Source organism: Delphinapterus leucas, chromosome 3 (genome assembly GCF_059928025.1).
Source record: "Delphinapterus leucas isolate spDelLeu-1000000601 "Yukka" chromosome 3, BTC_Dleu_Yukka2, whole genome shotgun sequence".
In the NCBI taxonomy this organism is placed as follows: Eukaryota; Metazoa; Chordata; class Mammalia; order Artiodactyla; family Monodontidae; genus Delphinapterus; species Delphinapterus leucas.
In genome coordinates this window covers 161,200,401-161,214,981 of record NC_143131.1, presented here as the reverse complement: position 1 = coordinate 161,214,981, position 14,581 = coordinate 161,200,401, and the positions used below count along the sequence as shown (strand labels likewise).

General features: G+C 57.8%; 2 protein-coding genes across 17 annotated transcripts; one reads left to right on the top strand and one right to left on the bottom strand.

The window, feature by feature from the left end:
- Nucleotides 1–114: 114 nt before the first annotated feature.
- Nucleotides 115–9,479, bottom strand: GUK1 (guanylate kinase 1). 10 transcript variants are annotated; one of them, XM_089909849.1, is made up of 10 exons: nt 9,150–9,479; nt 8,533–8,686; nt 7,701–7,759; nt 2,873–2,986; nt 2,582–2,718; nt 2,377–2,473; nt 1,001–1,139; nt 842–926; nt 570–685; nt 115–429 (listed from the first exon to the last, which is right to left on the bottom strand). In XM_089909849.1, exons 2-10 carry the CDS (start codon nt 8,605–8,607, stop codon nt 394–396), a joined length of 858 nt encoding a protein of 285 aa, XP_089765975.1. In that variant the 5' UTR covers nt 8,608–8,686; nt 9,150–9,479; the 3' UTR covers nt 115–393. The 10 variants fall into 10 exon arrangements, with proteins under 10 accessions (XP_089765975.1, XP_089765976.1, XP_089765977.1 ...); XM_089909850.1 differs by lacking the exons at nt 7,701–7,759; nt 8,533–8,686 and adding an exon at nt 3,595–3,646; XM_089909851.1 differs by lacking the exons at nt 7,701–7,759; nt 9,150–9,479 and adding an exon at nt 3,595–3,646.
- On the top strand, nt 9,364–13,414 carry MRPL55 (mitochondrial ribosomal protein L55). 7 transcript variants are annotated; one of them, XM_022563391.3, is made up of 4 exons: nt 9,364–9,544; nt 10,292–10,372; nt 12,577–12,781; nt 13,184–13,414. In XM_022563391.3, exons 2-4 carry the CDS (start codon nt 10,347–10,349, stop codon nt 13,331–13,333), a joined length of 381 nt encoding a protein of 126 aa, XP_022419099.1. In that variant the 5' UTR covers nt 9,364–9,544; nt 10,292–10,346; the 3' UTR covers nt 13,334–13,414. The 7 variants fall into 7 exon arrangements, with proteins under 7 accessions (XP_022419099.1, XP_022419097.1, XP_022419101.1 ...); XM_022563389.3 differs by having other exon boundaries at nt 9,365–9,544; nt 10,295–10,372; XM_022563393.2 differs by lacking the exon at nt 9,364–9,544 and adding an exon at nt 9,646–9,885 and having other exon boundaries at nt 10,295–10,372.
- Nucleotides 13,415–14,581: the final 1,167 nt, after the last annotated feature.

The window sequence follows — 14,581 nt, the reverse complement described above, 5'->3', positions numbered from 1 at the left end:
TCCAGGTGCTGGCCAGTTAGGGTGTGGTTGCCAAGAGCAGGGTGGGGTGGGGGGTGGGTCTGGAGTGGTATACCGTGGCCCCACCCACCCAGAGCCATGATCCAAGGGCTCAAGGACACTCTAACCCAGCAGTTTTTTATTTGGATGTCGGCCCAGCTTCCATGGGAGGGGGGTTGATAGGGCAGGGTGGGGAGGAAGCCTAGAAATGGACATGGGGAGAGGGGGTGAGAGAAAAGTCCTCCAGTCACGGTGGGGGAGTGAGGGAAGATAGGCAGCACCCCAAACCCTGGGTGCTAGCTGAGGTGAGCAGAGCCACTGCCGGAGACCCTGGCCCGCTGCGGGTGGGTGCCAGGCCCTAGGCCCCACCTGAGGAGTTATAGCCGGTGGACCTGCTCAGGAGTGACCAGTTGTTTGAGCCTTCTTTATTTCCTGCCGGGGAGAAAGGAAGAGAGGCTGGGAAAAGGAAGAGGGTCTCGCCCAGGGCCTGGGGTCGCCATATCACCTGTCCCAGCCTATTTTCCCCGTTTGCCAGACAGAGGTCTGAGGCCCCACCTCCACCCCCAGCCCACCTCGGAGAGCGCCTCCTTCAGGGCCCAGTAGGCCTTGTCCAGACTGTCGTTGACGATGATCAGGTCAAACAGGCCGGGCTCCTCGCCTGAGGGTGGGGGCAGGGTCAGTGGAGGCTCTGGTGACAGAGGGGAGGGGGTCCGGGGACCCTTCACGTGGACCACAGTGCTAGGTGATGGCTCCAGCCCTCCTCTGCCCCTTGCTGGGTGGGACTGTTCTACTGTGGGGGTTGGAGAGGGTCCAGGGACACGGAGGGATAGGTGCCCACACTCACTGCTCTCCATGTCAGCCCGGGCAGCAGCCAGACGCTTAGCCAGGCTCTCCTCCGTCTCTGTGTTCCGCTGCCGCAGCCGCTGCTCCTGAGACGAAGTATGAAAGTCAGGAGGTCAGAGCCTCCAGGGTTGCCCCCCCGCCCTCCTCCCTCAGCCCCCACCAGGACATCCAGTGAGGGTGGCTGCACAAAGATGTAGACGGGCCGCAGGTCGGTCTTCTTGATGTTGCGCACGCCCTGCAGGTCCACATCCAGCACGCAGATGCGGTTCATGGCCTGCACGGCCCGCACAGCTGCTTTGCTGGGGGATGATAGGAGAGGGGCTGCTCAGCTGTGGGCTCCTGAGGCCCTAGCAGACCCCATGGCCTCAAAGAGCCTCAGTGGGACCATCTACTGCCCATCCCTTGCTCTGGGCCTCTCTGGGGGTGCCCACAGGAGCCCACCCTAACTGTGGCATCTGTTCCCTCTTTCTGGAAGTACTCCCTGAGCAACCCTTGCACAAGGGGGCCCTCTGCTGGTCTGGTGTGGCAGTAGGGAGGGGCACCTTCAGACCCTGGCCCAGGGCCTCTCCTTCTCCTGGCACCTGCTCCCAGGCCCCACACCACTCCATCACCCCAATCAGTCCCACCCGCCAATCATGCCTCCAGAAGTTTCTGGCATCACCCCCTGGATCGTGCCCTCAGGCTAGCGATGGCGACCACCCTCCCATATCCTGCATGCTGGGGCCCTGCTTGGAGAGGGATGCCCTGGCTATGGCCCCCACAGAACTACACGGCACGCCCTTGGGCTTCCTCATCCCCTGGCCACTCTTTGTAGGCCTTGGCCCCTCACCCTAGGGTCACCACGTACCATGTGCTCCTCATCCACTGGGGGCACTGCCCCTCAGCAGGCATTGAGTGTCCCAACAGTGGCCAAATGACCCCACTTGGCAGCCCACCACTCTTCCCATCTGCACCTGGGGCAGAGTATGCTGGGTCCTGTGGGGTCCCTGCCTCACCCAGCTAGGTGGCTCAGGGACAGGCTATGCACAGAGGCATGCCTGCCTGTGTCAAGGCACTGCTTCCAGGCCTTGCAAGCCAGGTGCGAGGAGCCAGCAAAGACCCCGCTCTGGTGGGTTGTTGGGAGGGGCAGCTGCTGTTGTGCCAGGGACCCTCTCAGGCTACCCCAGGGGTTGGAGGTGGGGGGGGGGAAGTGCAACCTGCCGACCTATGAGACCCAGGTCCTCCAAGTCCTCACTGCATACCAGGCCCTTGTGTGGCCCACTGTTCTCACAGCAGCCTGGCCAGGTAGACACAAGTGGGGCTGGGCCAGGAGGGAGTGGCCCAGAGAGCCCTGACTGTGGCTGCATCCTGACCCCCTGGGGGGCTGGGTCCCTTGCCCCAACTGCCCAGACAGCCCATAGAAAGAAACCCCCCACCTGGGGCCCAGCCAAGGGGAGACCCGCTGCTCAATGCCCACAGAGAGATACCCCTGCCTGGGCTGCCCACTCTAGGTTCCTGAGAGAACTGGAGGAAGGGAGGGCCCCAAGCATGGCCCACCTGGTCCCATACAAGTTCCCTGAGAACTCGGCATGCTCGATGAAGTCTCCGGCGGCAATGTCCCGCTGCATCACCTCCCTGGTCACAAAGTAGTAATCTGCAAAGGAGGAGGAGCTGATGGGGAGGCTGAGGCCTCATGCATCACTCTGACAAATGGAGGGCTGCTCCATTCCTGTGCTGGAGCACTGAGGCTGGCCAAGCTCACCTTTGCCGTTCTCCTCTCCTGGCCTCGGGTCCCTTGTGGTGTCTAGGAACAAGTACCAGTGACTGACTTGGGACAACACCTGGAGCCCCAGGCATCCCATCCCCAGGGCCTTGCCCACAGGGCCTGGCTCAGCCCATCTGGGGGTGTGGGAGAGGAGGCTCCAGGTTAGGGTCAGCAGTGTGGGGGCTTCCGCCCCACCGTGTGGGAGTGTGGGGGGCTTCAGAGCATGTCAGCAGGGGTCCCCGCCCCCAGCTTCCTTGAGACCCTCCCCCACCTCCCCTGGGGCCTCACGGGACACGCTGAAGCCGAAGATGCTGCTGTGTTCCTGCAGGAGTCTCTTCAGCAGGGTGCTCTTCCCAGCCCCTGAGGGTCCGCTCAGGACAACGGGCCTTGGTCCCGACATCCCTGTAGCGGGGGACGGGGGAGACAAATATCAGCAGGGCCTTGCTCCCTATGGAAGTGGGCGAGGTGGCTGCAGTGCCCCCACCTCTGCCCCAAGTGAATTCACCCCAGAAATTGGGCAGAGCTGTGGGCAGTCACTCAGAGCCATGCTCAAACCCTGGCTATGCCTCCCTTTGGGCGTGCTACCTGGTGACACATGCACTGACCACAAATGTGTGGCCTCCCCAGCTGTCCACTCCTATCCCACCGTCAAGGAGCTCCTGGGAGGGGCATGTCCGGGTCCCAATTCCTGTGTCTCCTGGCACCACACCCCAGAGGTACCCTTGGTCAAGGTCAGCGGAACCCAAGCTCTGTTCTGGGAACTTCCACTGAAAAGCAAGGGGCTGACCACAAACGACCACAGCTTCCTGACTCCCCTTCTCTGATACTTGGGTCTCATGAAGCCAGCAGGAGAGCAATGGGTGCCACCCTCCCAGCTCATAGCACAGGGCTCAGACACCTGCCACAGGTGAAAACGCCGAGGGCAGGAACAGTGGGGGAGCTCTGGAAGCATCAGCTTAGCCTGCTCTGTGCCCATCGGATCACCCCAGCACCCCTCATACAGGACCTACCTTCTGCGTGGGGTGCAGCCTCCGTGCTCACCTTGGGGCTGCTCGGGATGAGCTGAGAGGAGAGTGGTAATCCTTGCCTGCTCTCCACCCTCTAAGCACTAAATCCCTCCCAGGGCAGCCAGCACCACCTGCTCAGCAGAGGGCAAAGGCTGCTCCTCACCCTAGAGATGCGCACTTGCCCACCCAGCCACATGAACAAGATGGGCTGAGGAAGGTCAGGTGCATCTGGAGCCTCAGAAGACAGGAATCAAGGCAGGCACTGAGCTAGGGGGCTGGGAGGCTATGTGTTGCTCCGGAGGGAGACCCTGGGAGGGCGTGTGGTGAGCTGGCCTACACCAGCAGGGCTCTGTCTGTGGGGTGCCTGGTAAGGTGTGGAGGAGCAGTCAGTGGCCAGCAGACCATCGATGAGGCCCAGGAGGGACAGGCCACTCTGCTTGGGGACACCCAGTCATCTAGCCCAGGGCAGCTCTCCAGCAGGGCCCCAGGTGGTCACTGCTTCCCTAATCCGCAATGAGGCCAACCTGGGTAATCTGGCTAAAGCATAGCTAGCTATTCTGGGACCATCATGCCATATGCAAACACCCCGGAGAAGGAGTCGGGAAACAGATACGTTCCCCTGCTGAAGAGAGATAGAAGAAATGGACCCAGAGGAGCTCATCAATTACCTGTCACTTCTAAGTGACCCGTTCTTAGTTCCCTTGTCTCTTCCAAGTTTCCTATTACAACAGTACACCGTTTTTATCTAGCAACGGTCCCACTGGACTCCCAACTCCTTTCTGGTGTCTTGACTTTCCCACCCAGACACAGTGCCACCATACAAATGCCCACATGTGTGTGTGTCCGACTCTAAGCCCACTGCTGTTGCTGCCCAATAGACCGCAGCCCCCTCCCTACCCTAAGGACTGGTGCATGGGAAGGTCTCATCTCTGGCTCACTGTTGGCCTTCACAAAGGTCCTTCCTTTGCAGAATGAATGTCCTGTGGGCAACCCAGCCCACCCCCCTGGGTCTGTTCTGACTTGACAGTGAGTGACCAGGGTTGTGGAGAGAGCTACGTCGGGGTGGAGGGGCATAGGAGGACAGAGGAGATATTGGGGGCCAGTCAGTCCCTGAGTAAGGTTGCTGCTCCTAGAGGAGCCCTGGCAAGAGAAAGGCAATGGAGGCTGGGGTCTACCACCACACTGCCTGGCCTCTGGACTGTGCCGAGTCACCGCCGCACACACACTGCCCCCCCACCTTGCAAGCAGGAGGGCTGTGGTTGTTCAGCAGTGTAGGTCTTCCCAGGACCCGGCAGCACGTAGGCACCACAGGAATGTGAGTTTCTCCAGGGCGGGGGCAACATCAAGTGGACACATGGCAATGCTCACAAGCGATGGACCAGAAAGCCTACCTGGGCCTTGCTCACAGCAACAAACCCTCAACTCAGTGGATGCAGCTGGTGCCTTCTGGACCCAACTTGGGGTATCCACCTCCAGGGAGGGGAGGACCCATCCTGCTTATCTATGAAGAAGCCCCTCAGGAACACTATGCTCCTTTGCCAACTTGAACAGGTGCCCCACCCTCACATCCCACAGCCCCCAACTGTAAACCTGCCAGCAACACCCAGAGGCTACATGGTCTTGACCTGCCCTGTGCCTCCAGGCCAGCACACAGGCCCCTAACATGTTTCCCTGGCAGTTCCTGCCCTGTTCCCCATGCCTGCAATCATGGCCAGATGTTGTGGTCATAAGCTCTAACATCTGGACACTGCAAACCTACATAGGGAAGATATGTCTTCAGTCAGGACCAAACACTACACGTGGAAGTCCCAGCGCCTGAAACCCTCAAGGAGCATGCTGTGCACAAGTCTTACTCATCATCTTACCTGGTTTCTATCCGGCTTTCTACCCCATGTTGTGAACGCTGGGGGCATGGGCACGGCACCTGCATCTCACTGAGACCTCCCATCCCCAGCCCAACAACCACTGGCAGTAAGCAGCAGGTATGTATGCACGCATGGGGACTGGCTGATGGCTGCAAAGTTCACTCCCTGCCTGGGTCCAAATCATCACCCTACCCTGCCAGCCCACTCCTCACAGGGTATCCTCCTGAGCCCCAACCTGCCCCTCAAGTCCAGGCCCCAGGCCTTCCCAGTGCTGGCCATCCATCGTGCCCTCCTTCGAAGGTTACGCTACTGATGACAAGGGCACCACTGCCTTGAGGTGGGTGGGATCCAGAGTCCTTCCTCTTGTGGGGCTCCTCCCTGAGGTCACCTCCTCTTAGCACAAGGGTCTGAGCCACAGTGACCACATCGGAGTGGACTAGCCCTGCAGAAGGCACTTGGGGAGTTGCTGGGTACTGGGCTCCACCCAGTGATCATGGTGATAGAGTGCTCACTAAAGCCACATTTGACAGGAGCACACTCAGTGTGGGACAGACCTCAGGGCCTCTCAGTCCCAGTGATCAAATGTGCCAGATACCCCTGAGCCTGATTTTGGCCCCAGCAGCTGGTAGAACTGATTGGCAGTTAGGAATGCTCTGTATCCTCTACTCCTTGACTATTCCACAATTCTGAACCCCAGCTTCCTGGCAAGAAACTGGAAATTTCACAAGGACAGCAATAAGGATCAGGGATGCAATTTCTGTAGGAGTCACTGGTGCAAGTCTGTGCATTCTGGGATGCTCTCTGCTGGAACCCCTCACGAGGAGCTCCTCAGGCAGCCCTGGAAGGCTTGCCTCGAGAAGCATTTCCTGCTCTCCTTCTTGCTTCCACCTGCCTTCCCGCCCTGTCCCAAGGGCTGGGCATGGCCACCATCCCACTTCCCTCCCCACTCCTCCATGAGACACTAAGACAAGGTGCAACCCTCTGAGGATACACAGAAGAGAAAGTCAAACCCCATCAGCCCTCTTGCGAAACACAAGCCACAAGACATGAGTTGATCTGGGTTAGGATAGCTGGTCATGCCCTATCCCCCAAAAAGGCTGTGTGGGACAGGAGGACTATGCTGGCCTTGGCCTCAGGTGCTCCGTGTGTGGGACATGCCCTGGCCCAATGACCTTAAGAAACCACTTAACCTTCAAGAACCTGACTTGAAGTGGGAGAGCCACAACGCAGCCAGCGATTTTCTTCTCACCTCCTCTCCCGGCAGTGGGGTGAGACCATGCCTTCCCTGAGAGGAAGCCTGTCCTTCAAAAGTGTTGGCAAGAAGCCACACTATGGAGGACTCAGGCCTGTCATGGCACTACACAGCTGCATCTGGATCTCTTTCCATCAAGGAGAAGAACCGGGATTCAGTCCCACATGAGATCCTCAGTTCTAGCCCTAAGGGAAGGCAGAGGGAGCATAAAAGGGAAAGGGGTCCAGGACATACAAATAATGGAGCAAGAAAAAGCCCAAGCCCTTCTGGTTGGGGCAGCGTTCACTCTCACAGAGAGGGGAACAAAGGTCAAGCACACCCAGGGTCAGCCAGGGACCAGGGAAAACCAAGGCCTGGAACATGCAGGCTCAGCCAGGGACCAGGGGAAATCAAGGTCCAGCACGCACAGGATCAGAGACGGACCCAGGGGGAACAGAGGAGGCCTGGTACACAGGTTCAGCCAGGGGTCAGAGCCCGACTGAAGAGCACCTGCCTCCATACCAGTGCCCCAACAGCTCACCCTCTGTGCTTCCCCTTTTCTCCTTGAGGACTGGGGTCACTTCCTTCCACCCCCAACCACATCATAATACCTTCCTTCTTGCTCTTCCTCAAATCCTCTGAACGTGTTTCTTGGGCTATGCTAAATGTGACGCAAACGATGGAGATCAACAGTTCAAGTGTTTAAAAAAAAAAAGTTTGGGTGTGGCTGAAGAAAAATGTACAACTTCAGAACTTGCAGAATCTGCTACTCAAATAAACTGCTGATCTTACCAGTTCCAGACAAAGGTCAAGGGCTGGATCAACGTGTTCTCAGAATCTAAAGGAAAGCCCAAGCGAACTATACCTATCACTGGTGTGGCACCAACCCAGATCATAAGCTGGCCTGGTGTGTGCAGGCAAGTGTGTGGAATTCTTACAAGAAAAGGGCAGAGTGGGGGCTCACGTGGCAGGAAATTCAGCTTGTTAATGATAAGACAGGAAGCCACACCCACCCCACATCCGTCCTGGTGGCGAAGGTGAAGGTTTTCCTGGGTCCCTCACAAGTCATGGTCTGGGAAGTGAAAGAGTGACAGAAAAGTCCAGAAAAGTCCACATTTGGCCAGGCATGCTGCCAAGGGGCACTCACAGGGGACTCGTGCAAGGCTGACCATGAGAAGCACATCTTGGCCTCCCTCCTCCTGTCCCCGTGGGCCTCATCCCACACTGGCCAATCATCACCTGAGCTTCCACCTCCTCCACCCCGATCAAAAGACATTGATAACATGTGAGGTGGCACCCCTCACTGCTCCTCCTCAAACCAACATCTGGGTGGAGACTCACTCCCTCTCACTGCTCCCAAAAGAATGTCTAAAATCAGAAGATGGGCAGCTCCAGCAACCTAGACTTGAGGTGTCTTGTCCTGAGGGAAGCTGAACCCCAGCTACCATGCCCACAAGTCAGGAAGGCCTGCCACCAACAACCTGCTCCTGCGTGGAGTACCCATATCTGCAATGTCCAGCAGCGCTGGGCTGTGGGGCTGGCCAGGAACCTGTAGCAGTCCCAGGGGCCCTCTTGGCTGGGAGTCCTTGGAGCAGTCAGCTCTGCCCACCTAGGACGCCCCTGCGTTTGCAATATTTGGGAACCAAACATAGCACCAAAGCTGGACCACCGGGAGGGTTTCCCAACTGTTATCTGTGCTGCTCCTCTTGAGCTCGGGGTAGACTACATATTTCTACAGGCCGGGTGAGCTAATCGGGACTTCTGCGACTCTGCCATACCAGGGGCAACCTAAGGTCTTTCAAAACCCTGATCTCGCAGGGTTTTCGGCTCTGCTGTGTGGCCCACCTTGGAGAGGGGTGTCAGGCTGCTCCCCTCTCTGCCCCCCACGCATCCTGCAGGGTCCACAATGGCATCCAGCATGAAGTCCTCAAGCTGCAGGGGTTTTACAAGCTGTTTGGAGCTTCCCGTGCCAGAAGAGCTTCCTCCTACATTTTGAGGACTGACACAGGGGAACCAGCTTTTAATTTGTCTAAGTAAAATAGTAACTACCAAAAGCAATTCTAAAACACAGACAGACGGGATACAACTCCAAAGCGAAGGAAAGCCTCCCTGAATTTGCAAACTCCATGAGAAGACACACTACCCTCTCCTTGTCTACCCTGCTTTGCTCGCCCCGAGACGGAACTCTGGAAACCACTGAGGACCGCCGAGGGCAATTTCGGTGCCTGGCGGGATGACAGAATTCACGAGCACAGCCCCACGAGTCCCTCAGGCAGGTCCACGACACCGGCGCTCAGCACGGGCTCTGGCGGCCCCTCGCACGCAAGCAGCGGCGGTCCCCGTCTCTCCTCCGCGGATTCAGACAGCGACACGCGAGCCCGGGACCGGACTCCCCAGGAAGGCCCTCCCGTGGGCCTGCGCGCGCCCGGACCTCCGCCCCCACGCGAGGGGCCGCCACTCACCGTCCGAGGGGGCCCGGCTCAGGGTGGCCGCCGCCAGCCCGGCCAGCGGGCGCCGCAGCATGAAGGGCCGCCGCCACCGCCCGCGGGGACGTACGTCACAGAGCAGCGCCGCGCCGGCCCGGCCTCTCTCCGCCCCTCAGAGAAGCACTTCAGCGCGGCGCCGGACCCGCCTCAGCCAGCGAGCAAGCTGGTCAGAGCTGCGCCGGCCTCGCCCCGCCTTTCAAGGCTGTACGTCAGCGCCGCACGACGCTGCGCCCGCCGGATGACGTTGTGGCGGTGCCGCAGGAGAATTGAAAGCTGCGTTTACAGTGATTGTGGATTGGGCTCTGGCCAGTCCGGCGCCCGATTGGCCAGTGGCGGCCTGGCCGCTGGTCCTCGAGGCCGCTCCGGAGGCGGTGAGGGTGGCAAGTTGGTGCCGGAAAGGCGCCGCGTCGCGCGGGTTTTGGAGGGCTTCCCCCAAGGGAGGGTCCGGGCCCCGCCGCAAGCCGCCCTCGAGGGCGAGAGAATGGGCGGGTATCGATTGGGAGGTTTATAGCATTTCGTTGTCCTGCTGAGTCACGTCCTAAGGCGGAAGGAAGCCTGCAGATGCCCTGCCCTGACTGGGGATAGCGAGGCAAACCTCATCTCGGCCGGGAGGGCTCTTTTCCTGGGGTCTGAATGTCTGATACATCAGGTCTTCGACATTTGAAACAACTGGTTTGTCACCGCGGAAACCTCAGTTTCCCTGGGACTCAAGGTTTAGTAAGCCGCGGCTGCCCTTTTGTAATCTTTACCTTGCTGGATTTTGTGAGAATGCAATGACCTTGGAAAACAAGGTATGAGCTAGTCTTCTCCGTTTACGTTGCATTCCATCCTCAGAGTGGCTCCCCTGACTCAGCAACCCGCCAGAAAGGTCCCGGGCCCTGCTGCAGACGTACTAAGTCAGAGTTTTGGGGAGTAGGACTGGGGCATCTCCGGGTCAAAAACGTTCCACAGGTGATTCTAATGCCAGGTCAGGGCTGGAAGCCTGATAGGTTACTGGGCAAGACTGGCACTGACCTGGTAATGTCTCGGAGACCGCTTTGTTCCCGGCTGGGATTTGGTGAGAATCAGTTAGGTGGAAAAGCCTGCCTTTTAAAAAGATCTCTCATTTCTTTGCCTAGCAGGTCACATGCTGGGCCAGTGACTGACCCTGGGCTTTCACGTGCTGCAGGAGGAATGGTGGCCAAGGGCAGACTGCTTGGGTAAGCATGGATTTCCAGGCCTCTCGGGACTGCTGTAATGGGGCCACCCAAAGAATGCCAACTCAAGAGCCTTAGGGTCTGCTGCCTCAGGAAAACCTCCAGAGCCAGTGTGTTTATCTGGAGAATACATACAAGTACATATGTGTGGACACCTTAAGTGTTGAAGGAGGAATGGAAGTGACTTGTGAGTACCTGGCACCAAACAGATGTGATGGTGGTCACTGTCCTATTCAGAGCCTGCGGGCCAGCCATGGAGAAGATCATCATGGCCTTCCTTCTCTTACCACCAGAACTGCCTCCCCATCTGCGTGTTCCTCTCACTCCCTGGTCTCCCCCAGGTGAGAAGTATTGATGGAGGAGAAAATGAATGCAGGTTTTGAATTGTTTCTGTGGAATCTAGGGAGAGGGATGTGGCATCTGAAGCTGTGGGTTAGTATGAAGATGGAGAAGGGACTCGGGCTGCAGTGTTCCCAGGAGGGCCCTCATTGCTGGAGAAGGTTCATGTTGGAGCTGCAACTGCTGTTTGGTGGGAAAACATCCACTCTTTCCCCTCAAGGGTTGACTCCAGCCCCTTCCAGAAGCCTCCTGAGTCACCAACCCCAGGTTCTCCGGAGCGGCTGTGTCCTGGGCTCCCTGATGCTGCTTAGGTACAGGCCCTGCCCAACTGACTGCAGGTTCCTCTGGTGCTGGAGTTTACCCACCACCTCCTTTCTCCAGTCTTCCACTTCTGGAGGCAGGGACTGGATTCATTTTGCCAAAATTTACGAGCACTTAGCTAGGGAGGGTCTGGGACTTGATAGCAAATAAGATGCAATTCTTGCCCCAGGCCATCAGGCTAGTGGAGGAGATGGGCCCTCAGCCTGAGGTGTCAGCTGGGGAGTGCAGGGGGTGGTGGGAACCACAACCAAAGCAGAGGCTGCCATACTGTGGCTGTGCGTGGCCCATGTGCTCACGCTGGCTGCTTTGTGGAGAGAGAAGTCCTGAAAGTCTGGTGGGAGCTACTGAAGTGATGTGAATATCAGGTTTTTAGAATCACTACCCACAAAGCAGGGGAACTTAACTGGAATTGAAATGGGGACCAGGTGGGAGGCTGTTGGGAAGGTCTGCATTGATGTGACTGCCCATGCAGTGAGGGGGTTGGGAAAAGGCACATGGTGAGTGTGCAGGATGCCTGTCCACCGTGAGTGTTCAAAAGAATGCCAGGAGAAAGTGGTCACTTCCAGAGTACCCGACAATTCCAGGAAATTCTGGTACTTGTTTGAATGCATTCTTCCTCAAACCTGTGAGGGAGGAAACGGATGGACTGAGGCACAGCCTGGGGCTCTGAATTCAAGTTTGCATGAAAGCCAGCCTGGAAGGGACTTTGGGGCGGGGGGTCACAGGGAAAGGCTGGGACAGGGAAATCGAGGTCCCGAGTGGGTGAGACAAATGTGGGGTCACGTGGCTGGGTAGAGTGGGGCATGAAGAGTACCTAGCCCTTTCCTGTCACCTTGGAGCATGTGCTCTGCTGTGTGCGGGAGGGCTGAGCGCCCACCACACTCAGAAGCCAAGTGGACCAGGTGTCTCGGTCTGCTTGGGCTGACCTAGCAGAACACCACAGACCAGGCAGCTTAAGAAAGCTGGAAGTCTGAGATTAGGGTGCCAGCAGGGTTCTGGTGAAGTCTCTCTTCCTGGTTCAGAGACGGCTGCCTTCTTGCAGTGTCCTCATATGGAGGAGAGAGTTAGCTCTCTGGTCTCTTCCTCTTGTAAGGGCACCAATCCTACTGGGGGGACCCTACCCTCACGACCTCATCTAATCCAAATCACCACCCAAAGGTCCCACCTCCTGACACCATCTCACGGGGGGTTAGGGCTTCAATGTGTGAATGGGGAAGGGGGCATGGGATGGGCTCAAATGGTCAGTCCAAGCACCAGGTTTGCAGTCCCCTGGAAGTCAGCTTCCCACTCAATGTTGTAGTCCAGCACCTTAGCTATGGGGCCAGGCCTCACCAGAGACACCCACCAGGGTCCTGGCTGTGGACTCTGTCCTCACCCATCTGAGAGCCTTGTGGGCTCACCCCTGCAGCCTCTTTCTGGATGTGGGGTGAAGCTACTCTGACCACATCCTGCCCTGGTGCGGGTTGCTGTGTGCCCCCATAGGAGCTGGGCTGCGTGGCCACTCTGGTCCTGGCACCAACCGCTGACCAGCACGTGTGTGTCTGCAGCCTGCTCTGGCAGCGTGTGGTGACAGGGGCTGCCCTTGAGAGCCACCGCCAACTGTATATGTCCTCCCAGCGGGCTGATTGCAACAGAGCCTCACTCACTCGAGTGCACCGGCAGACCTACGCACGCCTCTACCCTGTGCTCCTGGTCAAGCAGGATGGTTCCACCATCCACATCCGCTACCGGGAGCCTCGACAGATACTCACAGTAAGCTTCCTTCCCCAACACTCCCCTGGGGTGCAGGTCTTAGCCTGTAGAAACTGCTCCTCTAGGGGTTCATGGGGTCAGAACCCACCATCACTGGACTGGGGAGGGAAGGCAAGTCATGGGTCAGAATTGTTGGAGGGAGGGAGGAGGGTGACCTGGAGCTCACTCCACACGTCAAGATGAGAAAGCAATAGTGAGGTGTGTATTCAAAAAACTATCACGTCTTGGGAAAACAAGCAGAAAAGGTTTTTTAAAAAATAAAAGCTTCAAAGGGAGAGAAAACCCAACAGAACACATAAGACCTAAACTGTGTGGTAGATGATAACAAGGTGAAGTGGAGACCCTGGAGAACATCCTGGTACCCTCCACCTGAGCCATGTACACATCCCTTCCTCCCCGCAGATGCCCGTGGACCTGGACTCTCTGTCCCCAGAGGAGAGGCGTGCACGGTTCCGGAAACGAGAGGCCCAGGTCAAAGAGAAGGAGGAGGAGCCAGAGCTCGGTGACGACTTCGATGTGGAGCAGTACAAGCAGTTTTGGACCAAAAAGTGATGGTGCCTGGAAGCTGCTCTGACCGAGGGGGATGCTATGGAGCAGGGAGGGGCATGTGTCTTTAAATCATGTGTTCACGAAGCTGTGTCCATCTTGTCTTTCCTTTTCATGTGCCCTAGCCTGAGGGTCTCTACAACTGAGCTGAATGGAGGGCTTAGAATCAGGTCAGCTGTGGTTTTAGGATGAGGTCCAAAGGGCATGTGATCCTTCAACAGTACCGAGGTCATGGGTGCTCTTCCTACTGCAGGGAAGCCTGGCCACTGCTCTACCTGCCCCTCTGGGTCCTGGAGCCGCCTTGGTTCTAGCGCTGCCTTCAGCCTCAGGGCACCAGGGACTCTCCTGGGGGAGCACAGTGGCCACCAAGAGTAGGTGGGAGGAGCAGGGTGTCTGGGATCCAAGGGCATCTGCACCTAGCCTACAGCTGGCCTGCCCTACCCCTCACCAGGGCTCCCTCAGCCCTACCCAGCACGCAGTGGGAAGGTGCTCCCCATCAAAGGGGCCAAAGGGACTGGCCGCTCCTCTTTGTTAACACCACTGAGGTCTGCAGTGCATTGTAGCTACAATCTGCTAGGCCTTCCAGTTGACTGCTGCCTTTCTGCTCCAGGGGTTGATTTTACCCTGGCAGCCTTCCTGCAAGACCCAAGGGAGCAATTCCCAGCCTTTTTAAGGCAGCTGACCCGGCCCAGGCCTGGGGCTGCTTCTCGTTAGGTCCTTGGTTGTCAGGCTCCTTTTCATAAACCTGAGGGCCAGTTGTAGAGCACTGTCATATAGTAGATGGTGGGGACGGCATTCTGTTCATGACCTGGGAGGCAGGAGCCAGCAGCCTGTGGGAGATGAACCCTGTACCTTATCTCTAGATCAGAAGGCCAACCCCTTCTGGTCCACTCACCACACCAGCACTGTACAGCTGCACGGGGACATCTACTGCACTGCACCACCCCCCGGCCCCCACAGCAGCTGTCCACTCCAGGCCCTGCCAACCTGGGTTGGTCAAGGATGCCCCCGGCAGCCGTCAGGCAAGTGCGGGATTCCCCGAGAAAGCAGGTTCAGAGGAAGGCCAGGTGAAAGGCCTCTTCTCATTTAATGTCCTGCCAGCCCATCAGGTGAATTCACTGAGTAACCTGCAGGAGGGCAGTGTCTTGTGAAAGGACTAATACAAAGGGCATACAGAATAACAGTCTTGACACCTTGCTGTAAATTCCTCAGAGAACATTTGTTCACCCTACGGTTTCAATTCAGCAGGGGTTG

Excerpts from the sequence above, each read along its gene's own strand:
- GUK1 (XM_089909845.1), bottom strand. The coding sequence starts at position 7,972 with ATGTTATCAATGTCTTTTGATCGGGGTGGAGGAGGTGGAAGCTCAGGT. Across the intron at positions 2,474-2,581 it reads AGGAGAGGAGAACGGCAAAG|ATTACTACTTTGTGACCAGG; the intron begins GTGAGCTTGGCC and ends CCTCCTTTGCAG. Across the intron at positions 1,140-2,376 it reads GGGAACTTGTATGGGACCAG|CAAAGCAGCTGTGCGGGCCG; the intron begins GTGGGCCATGCT and ends ATCATCCCCCAG.
- MRPL55 (XM_022563386.3), top strand. The coding sequence starts at position 10,736 with ATGAATGCAGGTTTTGAATTGTTTCTGTGGAATCTAGGGAGAGGGATG. Across the intron at positions 11,020-12,576 it reads GGCTCCCTGATGCTGCTTAG|CCTGCTCTGGCAGCGTGTGG; the intron begins GTACAGGCCCTG and ends GTGTGTCTGCAG. Across the intron at positions 12,782-13,183 it reads AGCCTCGACAGATACTCACA|ATGCCCGTGGACCTGGACTC; the intron begins GTAAGCTTCCTT and ends TCCTCCCCGCAG.